Source organism: Grammomys surdaster, unplaced genomic scaffold (genome assembly GCF_004785775.1).
Source record: "Grammomys surdaster isolate TR1022 unplaced genomic scaffold, NIH_TR_1.0 188, whole genome shotgun sequence".
NCBI lineage: Eukaryota > Metazoa > Chordata > Mammalia > Rodentia > Muridae > Grammomys > Grammomys surdaster.
Window position 1 is genome coordinate 4,911,798 of NW_021604633.1, and position 17,795 is coordinate 4,929,592.

Here is a 17,795-nt window from a genome sequence, read left to right on the forward strand (position 1 = left end):
GCATCTGCAGGAGGGACTGAGCACATGAGCATCTACAGGAGGGACTGTGCACATGAAGCAGTGATGGATGCAGACATTAGAAATTCTGCTCATGACCTAGCATGGGGAATACAGCTACAATCCCAAAACATGGAAGGCAGAAGCAGAAAGATCACAAGTTCAAGGCCAGCCTAGGAGACACAAGAAAGACCTTGTCTTAAAAAGAAAAATCAAAAGAAACCACAAAAAGATTTTAATCAAAGAAAATGCCAGAGAAGGAGAGAAGAGAGTTTTCTGTAAAACCTGCCTCTCTGCTGTGGAATCCTTCCCTGTAAAATAAGGAATTTGATTAATTTATTTCTAAAATATATATAAAGCCAAGTCTGCAGAAGCTCTTATTGATTTGAACAAACAAATTGTCTCAAGACCAGTGAGAAATGTAGGTTGTTTTGGAAGAAGGGTAGATATTTTTCATGCTAGTGTACTAAAAGATGGAAACTAAACCGAAAAGCGAGATTTAAATGAAGTCAGAAAGAGAAGGAAAACAGAGAGGCAGTATCTAGGCAGAAGACATCAGTTGTCCCAGAGTGCAGGATAGCATGAACTAGTTAACCCCCTAGGTTTTATGTGTAGTCAACTGAGGGGCTTTGGAAAATAAAGGATCCTGGATGGCAATGGTGATGCAAGCCTCTCCCTAGTACTCAGAGAGGCTCAGGGGTTTAGGGCTAGTCCCAGAAACAAAGAAGAGCCTGTGTAAAAATCCAAAGGAAGTAAATAAATGGCCTATAAGTATAACAAACAAAAAGTGAGATTTAATATTAGAAGTGACCATTTAGTTCCAAAGAAAAACCAAGTACACCACACTACTGACTGGAAAACCTGCCTGTCTTAAAGGCTGTGGTCCAAAGCCTTAAGAAACTACCCTGATTCTAAATGACTCAACCTCTTTCTGCCTGTAGCTCAAAAGAAGCATTGAGCCATCTGTGGTCAGAGAAGTGGAGCTAACCTCCAGTGCCTCCATGTGCTCTGATAGCTTGAGCAGTGCCCAGACATGTGGCATTCTCTCGTTCATCTTTCCCAAAATCCTGGTGGGAACCAATGGGATGGGTCTCTCCTACACTCTGAACCTTGGTATCCTTGGGAAACTTGTCTGGTATATTCTCCACTCTGACTATTTGTATGAACAAATGTAAGCTGCTAGCAGTGGTTGAGGTGGAAAAGCACTGTGGATGAGTCTGTCGATCTGTCTGGTATGGGGCCCAGTTCTCTATGGTTGAGAGCTTGAGTATTAGCATGCAAAACTCTTGACATGGATCTCCACTCCTCCCTCCCTGTCTCCTCTTAATGCACTTCAACTGGAAGGCATCATGAATATTTAACAAATATGCTTAAAGATTGTTGGATATATTCACTGATATCTTTTGATTCCTTTGTGAGAACACTTTTGGACTATGCCATTATGTGTGGAGTAGAATAGATGTGGTTATGTTTACATACCTCCACCCAGCACCTGGGGTGAGAGAATCCCCAACAAAAGCCATCATAATACTCTTAAACTGTGGCACTAACTTAGGGCTCAGTGTAATCAACTTAAGGTGAGTATTCCTCAGTCCAGCCCCACCTTCTAGCACTGGATGAAATCCCCTTGCATGTCAGATGTGGAGCCCCGGCACCCACCATGAGCTAAGTGATGTGCTACGTTCTTTGCTCACCGTAGATGGTGAGAGATTAGGAATGGTGGTTTCTGTTGCCTTGAGCCCGCTGCACTAGTCACCTTTTGTATTTTTTTTTTTTTGCATGGGTTCTGACTGCGGCTGCCCCGCCTCTTGTTTAGCTGGTCCCCTGCTGCTGGACGTGCATGTGCTCTGGCAGCAGTTTCCCATGGACACATCCTGTTAAGTGAATGGGACGTCAGGATGTGCTAGGTACGTTCTGCCGCCCTGACAGGAGCCCACTGCTGATGTTCCTGGGATATCTTCCAGCTATGCAGTAGGTCACAGTGTTGGCAACCAGGGGTCCACATTAGATGTCCTCCCACAGACTCAAAGGGCAGCATGATCCACACACATGACTTTTGAGTTAAGACCTGTAGCTGCATGATTGAGACACAAAAACAGAGCTGCATGCAGCATGCCAGTCCAGCTGCCATGCAGCCTGGGTGCCGCCCTTGGACCAAGTCTGAGCTCCAGTGGCCCACAGAAATGAATCAGACATGGCCAGGCTGCTGGTCAGTTCTGAGCTGAGTCCCCTATCCCTAACACCAGGGGCACTGTGGGACCCAACAGAGTTGAGTCCATGGCTAAAGGTTGCATCTACTCAATGCATGTTAGAGATTACCCCATGCTGATAGCAAGCTTGTGATCTCCTCATCAGCATTAGATTGACTTTGAGAAGTTCCTATTCCCAATGGGTTGTACCATAAGCCTGAGATCTAAATATGCTTTAGAGAATGTCTTAGATATTCTAGCTAGGACACTTAGTCCTGCACTGCTTAGCTCTGGCTAGGTCAGTGAGGAACAGCATATACTATGGTGGTCCATAGGACTACCATAGAACTTGCATTTAGCATGTTTAGAATGGTGCCTACAATGGCCTATAGCACTGTCATACAGGCTTATAACACTGGAGCAGGAAGTTAGAACATGCATATGTGGTAGAACTTGTGCATGTGGTAGGCTACACCACCTAGGTCTGTTTCTGTTGTTGGTATAGTGACACACTGCCACTGATGCATCTCAGAACATGCTCTCAGGGTTAGGGAACCACCAACCATATTGGGCATCACAGATCTAGTGAGCTTCTCAAACTATCAAATGGGTATTCATTTCCCTCCTGGAGCTGTAGGGCTCCCTGAATCTGTCAACCAGGAGTCACTATATCCAGGCTTCACAGTATCTTTTACATGGTGATACATCTGCACCTAACCGTCCTCAACATTTTAACTAAAAATTAAGTGAAGGCCACTAAAACAATTGTTTCCTATTTATTGGTTTGCTTTTAAGTATAATTACAAAAGAGAGGGCTTAGAACCAAAAAAGAAGCATAGTGTTTTTATGTGTTCCCTATGTCAGCAAATCTAACCCAGTGACCACTAATATTCTTGAATGTGCAGGTTTTCTCAGAATACATGCATCCTGAGTGTAACACTATGGAAAACCTTCATCTGCCTCTGGACTTTTAGAATAGCATGGGAACTTCTCCGCACAGATTCAGGGAGATGCAGCTCCAGTCCTAGGGCCTGCATTTGTTGGCAGTGCTCTGTGATGTCAGCATCTTTAAATAGCAAGCTAGTCCCCCACCTACCCTCCCTAGGAAACTTTGAAAAAGGTAAAGCAGGGCAGGGCAGGGCAGGGCAGGGCAGGGCAGGGCAGAGCAGGGCAGAGCAGGGCAGGGCAGTGAGGGACAGGGTAGAACAGGACTTCTGGGAGAGAAATGGGCTCCTGTAGGAGGAAGGGGATCCACCCAAGGAAGAGACATTAAGAGGTGACCTGCCCAGCCCTAGTACCAGATCAGTACCCTGAGTTATGTTACATCTGAATAGCACCCCAAGTCTGCACAACTCAGGTGGAATTACAAATAAAGAGAAAGTTATCAAATACCTTACAAATTGAAAAGCAACTTAAATATTTTGTCTTCCCTTGAAATTGAGGTAATGTGTTTAAGAAATGTCAGATGCCATATATGTCTATTCCTGATAAGTCACCTCCTTTCTATTTTGGGGGGTTTGGGGAAGTAAGGTTGTAACCTAAGAGTAACTGTGTAACATTTGTCCATTTAAAAATGTCTTTATTGTTTCTTTCTCTACATTTCTTTATTGTTTTCATTTTATATGACAGAAAAAGATGAAAAAAATATACTTTTAGAGTCACATTTGTTTAGAAAAGAAAGCATTCTTAACTGGAATTTCTGTGTAACTGGGCAAAAGCATGTGGCCTGAACCATTGCACTTTACATCTGTAGTTAGCACCCAGAGACAAGGCCTACTTCTACATTTGTATTTCTTTTAAAATTGAAGGCACTGAAGAAAAAGGGCTGGTTTTTTTTTTTTCATGTTTTTTGTTTTACTAAAACAGAGCTGCTATGAAACAGAAACAGAAGGAATAGTGGAAAGGGGATCCCTTGGGATTCGTCAAAGCATCAAAGTCTATTTGTCCCACGTTGGATGTTAGCAGTCTAAGCAGTCCCTCTTCTCTGAAGTTTGGTACCTCTGGGCTAGCTCAGCCTGAGAGGATCAGCTGAGGGACAGCAGGTCCTGGGACAGCAGGTCCAGGAAGAGATCACAAGGATGGCAGTGTCAGGCACCATTGTTTGAAGGTTTCTAAAATGAGTAGTTGCCTCTGTCATGAGAACTCTTAAATCACTTGCAGACCCTTTCCCGCAGTAATTTGGAAGTCCGCTGAATATTTAAGGGTTCTTTCTTATCCAGCATGGGTGTTGGATTATGTACTAGTCACACACTGTCCATACTGTACTAGAACACTGCACTTGGGGTGTCTTGACATCTGTCTGCCACTGTGACCTCTTTTCATGTATATAGAGGAAGCTGACCCTCATGTTAGCATGTTATGCCCCACCAGAGCATGTGGGCTTATGTGACCCCTGCAATGGAGATGTGGGATGATAGATGAGTTACAGAGTTGCTAGCTTATATTACATGATCTTGGCATGGAATGGGGTCTCCTTTAGCACACAGTGATCAGGAAATGTGTTGTACTGAGGGTGTATCTATCATAAAGTCATGTACTCCATTAACCAAAAGGCATCTTTCATAACATCACATACCTAACCAGAGGGCACACCTATCATGATGTCATACCCACTTAGAGAGGATACCTATCCTGATGCCACATTCTCATTTAAACAGAGGTCCTACCTATCATAATGCTACATATCTGCTTCACCAGGGTACACCCCTATCAAAATGTCATGCTCAGACATTACCAAAGAGCATGCCTATCATGACATCATACTTTATATCCCCCAACATAATTCTAAATGTTGATTTAACCCTCCTAATACATCTTTTTAAAGAATGTGAGAATGATACAGAGAAAGCATTCTCAAGACACTTGTGACTAACTAGGAAGACAGTGGCAGTCAGTAGCCATTCCCATTCTCCAGGTTATGGTTCTATGAAGAGATTACCACATGGGCCTGTGTAATGGGACCTGAGTCCCATTGAGGACAAATTCATATCACAATTGAGAGGTGCTGGCTATTGTCCCATGTTTTTCTAATGCAACGTTCTCTAACTTTAAAATTAGATATTTCAGTACACTAATGTCCATCTTTTTCTATGTTAGAGGACATATCTGATATTCTATGGGTAGGTGTGGCCAGTGGCTATTCTTAAAGAGTCCTGAGTTTACATGATGTTAAATAGGTAGAAAAACAGAAGGCAGAGTGACCAGGGGTTTCAGACTCCAGTAAGCAGCAGATAGCTTCCTGAGCAGAAAAGGGCCATGCCCTGGATCAGAATGAAGGGTCTATAAGGACTTCTGGATTAGTATTTTAAGGATTTTTCCTGAATCTGCATGTCTTTCCAATTAAGCACTATTTAAGACATTTAAAAATTACTTTTCTGTCACTGTTCTTCAAGACCAATGTTTGCAGCCAGAAAGCAATATGTACCACCAAAAATTATTTTCTCTTAATGTCACAAAGACAAAACCAAATTATAGCAAGACCAGGGTGTGTTGTCTCACAGTCTCAGAAGCAGCAAGTATGGAAAGAGGTTACTTATTCTTCATCTCCTTTCTGGGTGTTCGTTACGCATAGTCCCATTGTAATAAGAAAAAAATATCGATAAAGCCAAGCACTTTGTTTAACAAACTTTGCATCCTTAACTATAAAAGCCTAAAATACCTCCCGCACTGCTGTCCATGGGAGCTATTAGGAAAGCAAGAAGGGCCATCGAGCAGTGTCCTTTAAAACCTCCCTTGGCCTGCCAGAAGCACTTCAGTGTTGACAGCCAAGCCATTGCCTCCCCCTAGGGAGCTGAGGGCTGTTTCCATGGAAACCCAGCCTATCTCTTCTGTGGTTTCAAAAACTCAAGCTGTGCACACCGGCTGCCTCTGATTGTCCCACGTGGGCTTCCCTTCCTGGGAAGATGTGCTCCTAGAGGGATGGTTACCAGCGTGACAGGGAAAAGTGGATTCCGCACACCTCCCCCAGGCCCAGAGTGGAGAGGCCTGAGGGGCAGGTCCCATTTTAGAGGACTTGTCATTTCCTCACTTGAGGCTGCAGAAAATTGTGGTTTTGAATATTGAAATTTCTTAAGGCTGGGAAAATTTGTATGTAAATCTGTGAGTTTAAGAAAGCCTTAAAGTCTTGACTAGTCAGATAGGAAGGAATGCCTTGAGCCACTGCAGGGGAGAGCAGGTGAAGCAGCCTGAGCTCCCTTCCTCGGCCCAAAGGTGCCACCTGCAGGTAGAGAGTGGCAGGCAGCAAGCACTTCAGCAGCTCCAACAGTGCAGGGAGAGGGAAGCAGGTTAGTGGCCTGCCCTTCTCCTTTGCTCCTCACAGAGGGAGGCTCTCTAGCTCCACAGCCACCCTCCTAGCTGCTAGCAGGCCCACAGCCTCAGGGATGACAAGTGCTGTCACCTGGTCAGGTTCCTGAAAGAAAACCTTCTGCAAAACAATGAAAACCCTGAAAGTGAGAAAATTCTTTTTCTTTTTCCTTTTGTGGTAGAAAGAGTGCATCTTGAACCTCTTTCTTACCAGGTGATGAATTTATACCTTTGTGAAAAAAAGAAAGGATAGCCTAACACATAGAACTCGCTGCAGAGGTTTTGCAGGTGGAGGTAGTTATCATTGTTCTTTCTTGGTTGTAGGACCTCACTTTCATTTTGAGCTTACTCGTTAAATGAGTAAGCTCTAAGTTAACTTTCACTAAGTTTTTAAATTAGGAAGGGCTTTAAAATCTCCCTGCAGTAGAAAAATAAGGCCGAGTGTAGGTTATTGTGGGGGAGGTAGGGAGATAGGTCTTTTAAAACACCTCTAAACAGAACTGTTATCACGTTCAGTATCTCTCAGGATGATTTCTCTCAGGTGAGTGCCTCAGCATTGGGAAAAATCAACCACTGAACAAGCCCACTGAATTACTTCTCAGAAAATATTCTCTTAGCTATTGAATGACAGGACCTTATCATCACTCCGGAAGTGAAGGTTAACACAGTTAATCTCTTCAAACCCGAGTCCCCAGTCAGGGATGGAGCTGCTATTGACTAGTAGGATTCATTCAAACAACCTCAGCCTTATTCTGTAGCCAACACCTATTTCAAAGATCCATCTCCTTCTGCATGGACCCGAGCACTCCACAGACACCTCCACTGCCCTGCCATTTAGTTGGTTTTGCTCCTCCCCTAACACAGGCCATTAAACTCTATCCTTACATATGGTATGGAAGATACTGACTTCTGTGCCCTGAGATCTAGATGCACATTCCCTTTCATGGGGCCAGAGGGAAATTAGAAAATTTCTAAACCCTGAAAGTTGTTTATGCATCCAAGTATGGCAATCTGCCATTCGCACATTTGAAACTTGTCCAGTTCCTGTGTGCCCACCTGCTCCTTGGCACTGTGTCATCCAGTCTGGAGAAGGCACATCTGTGAGTGACTAGTCTGCCAGCCACAGTGTACTAGGCTTGTGGGCTAGCCTCATTTTTTTGCATGAGTAGCCTTCCAGTGTCACCTCTATAGTTGGCTAACATGCTGACCCACCCTCAGCGTTGCTAAGCAGAACCATTCCTGAGCAAAGGGAAACCAAGACCTTTGGGAGCATCTGCTGCCTGTCCTCATGTGTGCCTTTGTTCTTGACCTGGGTTCAGGCTTTCCCTGGGTCTGGACGAGTGCACAGAGCACAGTCTTCTCTTCAATAACAGATGATATTTTGTTCACTGGATCACTGAATCTGTTATTTAATGGGAAGGGTATTTTTTTCCCTTAGCTTCTGTCCCTTAGTTTTATCTTCATGGTGGTACAAAGGCAATGCTGTTGCTTTGAGAAGTATGCTTTTGCACTGCTGTCTGCTTGTTCTTGGAATAGTGTATTTAAGAAGTTATAGAGATGACTGGGAGATAGCTCCATGGTAGAAGTGCTTGCTTTGCAACCATTAAGACCTTAATGTCATCCTCCGAGCCCACTATCAAAATAAAATAACAAATTTCAAGGCAGACATGTTGACACAGGTTCATATTTCCAGTACTAGGAGATAGAGACAGGTGTATCCCTAGGGTATATAGCCAGCCTAGTCTACTTGGTATGTTCCAGGACAGTCAGGAGCTCTGTCAGATAGATAGATGATGGATGGATGGATGGATGGATGGATGGATGGGTGGATGGGTGGATGGATGGGTACATACATACATACATACATACATACATACATACATACATAGATGGCAGTGGCTGAAGAATGATACTGATGCTATCCCTGGCTTCCACATGCACGTACCCTAACACACACACACACACACACACACACACACACACACACACACTATTTAGAGAGAAACAATTCTAAAAACCCATCAATAATGCAAGCTGGCTTTAAGATGCCAGATGAATTTTTTTTCTGTGGGTTTAAGCAGACTTGGTAGAGATGCCTATGGCTATGAGATCCCTGTCAGGATATGCAGATGTACCTCCTACATTATACCCGAGAATGGAAACATTATAGGCCTAAGGTAAAACAGACCTATAGAAGGGTCCATGACTAGGGAACTGTGGATCTGCCTTGCTTCCAACCCCCAGCACAGGTTCCAGCTATTGCCTTACCTGGGCTCTAGGATTCCCCAGTCTAGACAGCATTGTGAGGACATGGCAGGGATCCCTGTGCAGAGCTGGCTCAGACTATCCCATGCCCTTAGCCATGATGCATAGCTTTCCATGTTGGATCTTGACATGTGTAGATTGGGATTGCAAGTCCTACGGTAACTGGCCTTGGCTAACTTCAAAGAACAGTTAGGGCACAGAAAGGCCATTTAGGGGTCCACAAGTCTAGTGACAGGATATGAGGTGCTTGAGAGACTGAAAAGACTTAAGAGGTCACAAACAATCGTGGTCCTTTGGGCATGTCCTTGTGCTGGGAAGGAAGGAAGTAGAAATGGGTTTGTTTGTGCTAGTGATCATGAAGGAGCTAGAGAGCTCCCAGATCACTTTAGTCTCTTTTAGTAGCAAGGGCACACAATAAAGAGCTTGCCTTTTGGATAAATAAAGTCAATTACCCAGGGGGGTTGATTTTCTTCAAGTAAATTACCCCATTTGCATTTGTACTTGTAGGTGCCCCACCCCTGGCTGTGACGGTTCTGGACACATCACTGGCAATTACGCTTCTCATCGAAGGTATGTAGACGCATCAGAACTATCCTCTGTCCCTAAGAGTAGCATCTCCATCCTGGCAGGGGAGTTGTACTCTCGGATGAGGTACAGGCTGGCTATGTACCACGTAAAGCTATCCTCAGCTAAGGATCCTGACTTGGGACCTGCTTGAATGATCATCTCTCCTGAGTCTGTATACCACCCTAGAGCACCAAAACGTTTCCAGTTCTCCATTCTAGAAGAACAAAGGAAAAAGACTCATCTCTAAATAAGTTATATCTGAGAATACCCCATATAGGCAAATATTCTCATAAACACACATGCTGCTAGTCTCCTTAACATTAGGATTTGAAGCATAGAGCTGTGCAGTTACTATATACAGGACTGACTACCACAGAGAGGCTTAGTTTTAAATTTCAGTTTCTCACAATGAGAACAGAGAGGCCACAATAAGACACAGAACCCCCCACCATGGGAGCTAACAGAAGGCCTCCACTACCTGTCATTCCATCAATGGAAGTGCACACTTTATGACAGGTACTATGTGGAGAGTTGAAAGAAAATCTTGGTGCTTCTGTCACAGAATAAGAGTAGGTGGGATACATGGTTAAGATGGCAAGGCCAACTCTGCTCAAGGAGCCCGGTGACAGTTTCAGGAGTCCTACATCAGAGCCTCAAAGCTTGATACCTATAAGGGCAAGTGGGGATCCACAGCCAGGGGGCAGGCCATCAGTAGATGGCAAACCCTTATCAGAACGAATGGTCCCTTGATGACTCCATAACGTTAGTTACTGCTGAGGGAGGGCAGGCAGAATAGAAGATGACCGACCATGAGGCAGGCAGAGTACAAGATGATTGAGGGAGGCACTGGAATTTTTACTAAGCTGGCTTGGCAGGGTTCTTGCTCATACTTCATTCTGTGAGGAGAGAGGAGGAACCCACAGTGGGGCTTCTCAGGCTTTGGTCACAGAGAAAGATCTTTAATCACATTCTGAGATAACAGTCAAGAGTTCTGCGAGGCCATCCCTGTCTGTAGAAACAGAGTGTGCACATGCTGCCAAGGTGCAGAGAAAGCCATGTTCTCCACAGGCTTTCCTGGGTGCATTATGCTAGCATTTGTGAATCAACACTTCTTTGCTATGAGGTCTCCTTCAAACTATAGGCTGCTGATCGGTAGCATGATCTCCATCCTTGAATACCAATCAAATGCCTCCAGACTTAGTCCCACCAGGTCAGGAGAGGTTTCTACCTTTCACATGTTATTGCCAAGTGTTCAAGATAGACTGAGATCTTTCTGAAAGCATTTCCGGAGTAGATGGTTTCTTTATATTAAAAAGAATTACAAAAACACTCAAGTTAAATGTATAAAGTCAGGTGCATTCTATTCTAGTCTTTATATTAATTTATTTTAGAAAGTAAATGTCTATAAAACATTCATCATTTTGTAAATCTGTACAGCTAGAGATGGAAGTTTCCTGATCAGCCCACATCTAATGTCTTGTGTTCAACTTTTAAAAAATGGCATTTAATATCTACTTTTGACCATGAAGAATACCAGCATTTTTACTCATTTTGCTTTTGATTTAGAATGTTAGGAGTTAGTAAGATAGAAATGTATCATTAAAATGTAATAAAGAGCCATGCATGATGGGCACTTCTGTAATCCCAGCACTTGGAAGCAGAGGCAGGAGGATCACCTAGAGTTCAAGGCCAGGCTAGGCTACATAGAGAGGTTTTGTCTCAAAATAATGTGGGATTAGTGTATGAGTATGTATGTATGTATGTATGTATGCAGGTATGTTTATGTATATGATGTATATATGTGGTATGTATGAACATGTGCATGCATATATATGTGTGTTGTGTATTTTGTGTACATATATAGAATGTATTTGTATGTGTATGTATGGGTATATGGTATGATTGTGTGCATATGTGTAGTGTGTATATGTGTTCAGGTTGTGTATGTTTGTTGTGTGTCTTTGTATTATGTGGTAGTGTTCATGTGTATATGTATGCATGGTGTGTGTGTGTGTGTGTGTGTGTGTGAATTTGTATGCCAGCCTTATATTTAAGATGTGATCTGTGCTGAACTAAATTCAGGCTTTATCAACAGAATTGCAAAGCAAATTTGATTTTGAAAAGAAAACTTTTGGCAAATATTGCCTTGTAGCAGTTTTAGCAAGCAGAAAGTAGAGTGTATTGAAGTGTTCTGTAGTAACAAGTTCCTTTACATAGAAGTTGAAATAGAGTCAAGCATATTAATCAAGAACATTGCATTTAGTTCACTGTACTAATGTAAGTTTTCCACTTAGAAAATACTGAGGTCACAGCTAAATAAGCAAAGGTCAGTATAAGTTGAATAAAGACAGAAGCCAATAGCTAGATGATCATTAGCAATCTTCCTTCTCTTTTATATTCCCAAATTTTTTCCCAGGAACACAGCCATGAGATACTTGTACAGAAACCATAGAGGAAAGTTTGCCTAGACAGGGACACGCTGGGTTCCCCCAGATATGCCACAGTTCCGCTCAGTTTTGAGTTCAGAGCATCTTCATGCCACAGTAAGAAGTGAGGTCTCAGAGCAAGAATTCTAAGCAGGGCTGAGTCAGAGCCCATGGATAATTCTGGTACCCATGGGTTTGTCCTTCCTAGCCATAGACTGGGTACACACATCACCTTGGGGTTATAGGATGGCCCTGTTCTATGACTCAAGACACTAGAGGAATACACACATATCTTCATAATATAAATGAACTGGAGGCTTCTTGTAGTCAGTGTTTATTGCTGTGAAGAGACAGCATGACCACAGCAATTCCTATAAAAGAAAGCATTTAACTGGGGCTTGCTCATAGGTTTAGAGGCTCAGTCCATTATTAAGGCATGGAGCTTGATGGCACACAAGCAGACATGATGTAGAGAAGTAGCTGCGCATTCTACATCTGGCAGCAGGAAGAGAGAGACTGGGCCTGGCTCAGGCCCTTGAGACCTCAAAGCCCACCCCACTACCCAGTGACATACTACTTCCAACAAGGCCACGCCTACTCCAACATGGCTAAAACTCATAATCCTTCCCAAGTAGTGTCACTCCCTGATGTAGCAGTCAAACATATGAGTTTATGGGGGCCACCATTCTTATTCAAACCACCACAAGGCTGCATGCCTCCTTCTGCTGCTCTCTACACACTGAAGACAGGGAACCCATTCTTTGTTGGGTCTGAGGAAACTGAGGCTCAAGAGATAAACTAGAAGACCTGGAACTCAAGTCATGGTATCTGCTCAAGTTTCTCATCTTCATGGACCTATGAGCCCAGAATAATACTGGAACACCATGGGGTTGGGAGCAACCCACAAGGAAAAAGTACACCCAATTATATACAGCCTTGCTAGACAAGATGCAGTTTGGAACTTACTTAGGTTATGTTAGAACAGTGATGCCGCTTCTCGTCAGTGTTGTATCAGAACGCACCTGAACTTATCTTAACAAATCTTTGTGGACCCTGATGTTTTCTGAAACGTTCATCCATTACTCCTCCTCCACTGTCCTCTGATGGACCTGTGAGGCTTTCACAATCTGCAGTCATCAGCTGACTTTGTCTTGGAATTCTTGATCATTTCCTCAGCTTCTCAGGGATCTTCTGTGCTCTCTTCCTATCCTTCATGGGAGCCTCTTCATCTGCAGGGTGTTTGTTTGTTTCTGAACACAGTGGTGCAGTGTCTTCTGAATGCTCCTACAACTCAGGCTTACAGAACTTTCCCTTATTCTCTGATTGAGCCCTCCATTTGCCTTTTCAGCAGTATCATACAATAGCAAGACATACCCAAGACCCCTCTGCTCTTACTTTGTGTCCCACAAGGGATTCTTTGCCTCCCATGTAAGTACTCTGACATTTTAAGGGGCAACTACTAATCTCCCAAAACACAGGACATAGATTAGTGACCAATTCCTATGTAAGCTTAGTATTGCACTGAGCTTCACACATATATGGTCTCAATGCCTGTGAGATTATTTTACCTTAGTTGAAATGAGGAATTGAGGCTGGAGTGCAAATGTGCCATGCTGTCAACTCAGTATCTTCTCAAGCCCTTTCCTCTTGTTCTTCTGAGAGATGAAAGACCCAAGGCTTTAGCCAGAAGACTGCTGATATCTTCTACTGTTTCATTGTGCTCTGAAAAGTCCAGACAGCGATCCCAGAGGCCTTCCCTGTTATTACAAGAAGCATCACCCCACCCAAAGATAGGGATAAAGAGAGCAGGCTTGCTGGCATTTGGAAGCACAAAGAGAAAGACTTCTTCAAGGGTCACAGAACCAGAAGGTTGTAACCTTCACTAGGGAGCTAAGGAAACCAGATCATGGAATGCTGACAGAAGCTCCACACATGCTACAGGGAAGCCCTTCCCTTACTCAAGGGAGATTAGCTGAGCAACATTCTGGCCTGTGGGTGACAATTTTTATCCAGACAGTTCCCAGGTGCTAGCCTCTAGCCCTCTTACCTTACCAGAGCTGGCTAAGACCCACCCTACTCTGTCACTCTATCCTAAGAAATAAAGTGTTACAACAGTATTTCTACTTCTAAAAATTAAAAAAAAAAAAGCCTACAACAGTTCAGTAAAAGCCCCACACTGACTGTTTTCAGTCTGAGGCCCGTGCAGCACCTCACTCCACACAGCAGCAAGCACTTGGATGAGAAGAACAAAGGCGGCTGCTGCATTCAGAAGAAAGCAGAAACACCAACTCGAACTTAACATTCCTCCTAAGGCAGGAGACAAAGCAACAGGCAAATTTCCAGGACAACAGCAATCCAGAGGCTTCTGGTTCTTTCTTTGGGATAGATTTGAGCAGGGAAGTTCATTGTCATGCCAGATAAAACTGGCCTGCTTAAGAAGTTGGCTGCTGCCTGACTCTGGTTTGCTTAGAGATAAGAACATCAGTGTGACATGTTGACATCTTCCACCAGAACCTTCTGTGGTTGTCACATGTTTCAAATCTATACGGTTTCAAGTAAAAATATAAATATCTAATGAGTCTTTGAGCCAAGAGTAGCAAATTGTGGAAAACACAGTCTCATTTTTGGAAATACTTAGTAATTTATGTCATGATTCCAAATCTCAGCCCAAGATCCCAGAAATTTAGAATCCCACAGATATTTATTGGGCACATACAATATTCTGGAGGTCAAGAAACAGTGATAACTAAGGAAGTCCTATCCTCAAGGGACAACTAATCTATGAGGAAAGAGAGATGCACAAACCTTGGTGAGGACTTGGGCAGCTCCAGGCAAAAGATAGAGTTGAATATGGGGATTGGTTTTCAAGATGAGGTAAGTTCTGCATCTTCCAAGCTAGAAATGGTGGCACACTGGTCATCTCCCCAACACGAGACCTTTGAACATGTGTGCAACTATATTCAGCACAGAGAAAAGTTAATGTTAGGAAAGTGGCAGTGGCCAAAACTGAGTGGCCACATCATGATCTGAGTGGTGAAACTGCCAAATAGGATGGGGATGGGTTCTGCTCAAACATGTTGCCTTTGAGATTCTTACAATAAGATGGCTAAGCAAGGCAGAATAAGAGGAAGAAGCAAAGCTTTCTCGCACCAGACAGGAGAAGTCTGCCTTCACTGAAGGAGCCAGTGGAAAGAAAATGTTCTAAATGTAATATTTAGAGAGGATAGATAGGCCCAGAGGTTGGTGGTAGCTTTCCTTCAAGGAGTTAGGCTTCTCTCTCAAGGTTGAACACCTGCATTTATGTGTCTGTCACTGTTCTAGAAAGAAAAGGCAACTGGTTTCTTGTAGGTGCCAATTTGGACTCTAAGAAAAGACTGTAGATGTTGAGGAATCCCTGTACTTGGATTGGCCTTCTGTTCTCCTGTCCTTCCTATGGGGGCTTCTCTAACATCTTGGTCAAGGTACCATGATCAGAGACATGGCCAAGCACTACCAGTAACAGTACTGACCCTTCAGCAGCATGCCTGATGCCATTCCTGGGCTAATAAAGTCACCATGAGAATCTCTTGAGTCTTTGAAGAATAATAGGTTGATATCCATGCTTTACAGCAAAAATAGAGAATATTAAATCTGGTGTTGTAGCACAGTTGATAGTGTATTTGCTTAGCATACACAGATCTCTGGTTTCAGTCCTCAGCAATACATAAAATAAGTTGAGATAGTACATGCTGCCTGAACTCTCAGGATCACAGTGCTGACAAGGTGGAGACATAAGAATGATAAATTCAAGAATACCACAGACTACAAAGTAAATTGATGCCAGCCTGAGGGTGTATGTGTGTATGTGTGTGTGTGTTTGTGTGTGTGAAACAAGAGAAAAGCAAAAACAAAAAGAAAAGAGACTACTGAGTCACTGGAAGTCTTTCACAGTGGCCTTGTAGGCTTTGGGGCTGAGCTTGGTGCAGAAATCCATGTGCTTCCTGAATGCATCTTTCCCGTTGTACTGCTACACTCAGCAAATACTTGACGATCACAAGCTCTGTGAAAGGCCTTGAGTAGGTGTTAAAGAACCAAATGAGTACAAGATGGCCCACATATCCTTGGGACAAGCCTCTTAGAGGAGCCTTTGGTGGAGGGACAGGTGAACAAGAGAAAGTCAAGGGCTTCTTCGTAGATGTGACTTTTGCAGAGGCCAAGTTCATGAGAAGGATGTCAGATAGAGCATACGGAAGGCTGGAAAGAAGGTGAAGGTCCAGGGAAGAAAGCCATCATGTGGCACTGAGCTAGAGGTGACAGAGGAGTGAGTTGAGACAGTTGAGGCAGACTCACAAGCTATGCATGGGCTAAAGCCCACACTGTGTGTCCCAGCACAAGGTGTTTAGATGTAGGGAGAGATACTGAGAGGGGTCCTAGCATATGAACATTCCTTGGGAAAATCTCCAAAGCTTCTAAGTCCAAAACCTAGAACATAGACAAGCATGTTTAGACTCCAGCATCCCTTCTGCAGATATAACCAGAAGTCCACACTTGAGTGAGGTGGACTGCCTCCTAGCACACACCCGTGCTGCAGGGCTCTTCACGGCATCAAAAAGGGCCTGACTGCCCTTCACATCACCTCACCATTTGTCCTCTTCCTCTCTTCTTTCCTCCTTCCCTTCCTCTTCACTGTTCCACATTCATCCATAGAATCTTCTCCATCATCTTTTCTTATCAGTCCTCGCTGTCCCCATTTTTCAAGCTGGCTACTCCCCATGTCTACAGCGCCTAGTCCACCCAAGCTCTTAACCTTCTTGAGAGGGAACTGACAAAGAGTACAAAGACATTGAGAGGACTTAGGGGCTATGTCCAGAATGGACCCCCACACACACTAGGTTTTATTTACCCCCAAATCCCAGGCTATAGAGGGACTCAGATCACTGGTGAGGAAGTTTTACCCAAGTATCAGTGTTCTGTGTCTCTGAAACATGTCTCTCCTTCAGCCTTTCTGGGTGCCCAAGAGCAAAGAAGAGTGGCATCCGGATAGCACAGAGCAAAGAGGACAAGGAAGACCAGGAGCCAATCAGGTACGGGGCAGCCAGCAAGGTACACACCCACTGAACAACCATGAGAAAGGGGGCCAGCAGGTTCTAGAAGGCATCTGCTGAGGTTTAACTTAGTAACTAGGCCAGATGAACCTAAACCAAAGTGCATCTGCTAAGTAGCCTCAAAGTTACAGGTGTCCAGCCACAAGTGATATTTGCAGTGACCCAAATCTCAAGAAACACTCCTGTCCCCAGAACATATATATACTGGGGACCTCAAACATAACACCAAAAGCAAATTCCCTGCCAGCATGCAGCTTTTTAAGACCAGCAGACGTGCCTTTCCCCCCTGAGGCTTGCTTGGGAGGGGGTTGCCTTGCACCTTCCTCTGCAGCCCAAAGGGCTGGTGGCTCTGCCTGCATTTCATTCTCATCTTCTATTCTGCTTTCCCTCCCTCCTAGGGTTCCAAACCTCACATGATAAACCTGGTGGGTCAGTATCAAATTTCAGTACAAGTACTTTTAGAGATAACTTTTAACCCAAATAAAAATCAATGAAGGCATAGGTCATTAAGATCAACTAAAATTTATCATAATAAACAGAAGCATGGATTCTGTGGCATCTAAACTTTGCTATTCAAAAGGAAAGGTGGATTAACAATATAGCTTAGTTGTTAGAGTATTTGTCTAGCATGTATGAGGCTCAAAACTCAGCACTGCATAAATGAGAATGGGTGATGCAGACATGTAAGATAAAGACAGGACAGTCAGAAGCTCTATGTTATCCTCAGCTATATAACTAGTTCTTCAAGCCAGCCCAGGCTACAAGAGACCCTGTCAAAAGAAAGGAAGAGGGGGAAGGGAGGGAGGGAGGGAGGGAGGGAGGGAGGGAGGGAGAGAGGGAGGGAAGAAGGGAGGGAGACAGGGAAGGAGGGAGAAAGGGAGGAGACAAAAGAGGGGGAGGGAGCGAAGGAGGGAAGGAGGGAGCAAGGGAGGAAGCAAGAGAGGGTAGGGGAGAGGGAGGGAGGA

General features: G+C 44.0%; 1 protein-coding gene across 1 annotated transcript in view; it reads left to right on the plus strand.

The window, feature by feature from the left end:
- Positions 1-17,795, plus strand: part of Myt1l (myelin transcription factor 1 like) — a 132,901-nt gene that overhangs the window by 91,110 nt on the left and 23,996 nt on the right. The window contains exons 14-15 of the mRNA XM_028768803.1: positions 9,261-9,323; positions 16,726-16,809. Of these exons, the coding sequence (XP_028624636.1) occupies positions 9,261-9,323; positions 16,726-16,809 (147 nt within the window). The remainder of the gene's footprint in view (positions 1-9,260; positions 9,324-16,725; positions 16,810-17,795) is intronic.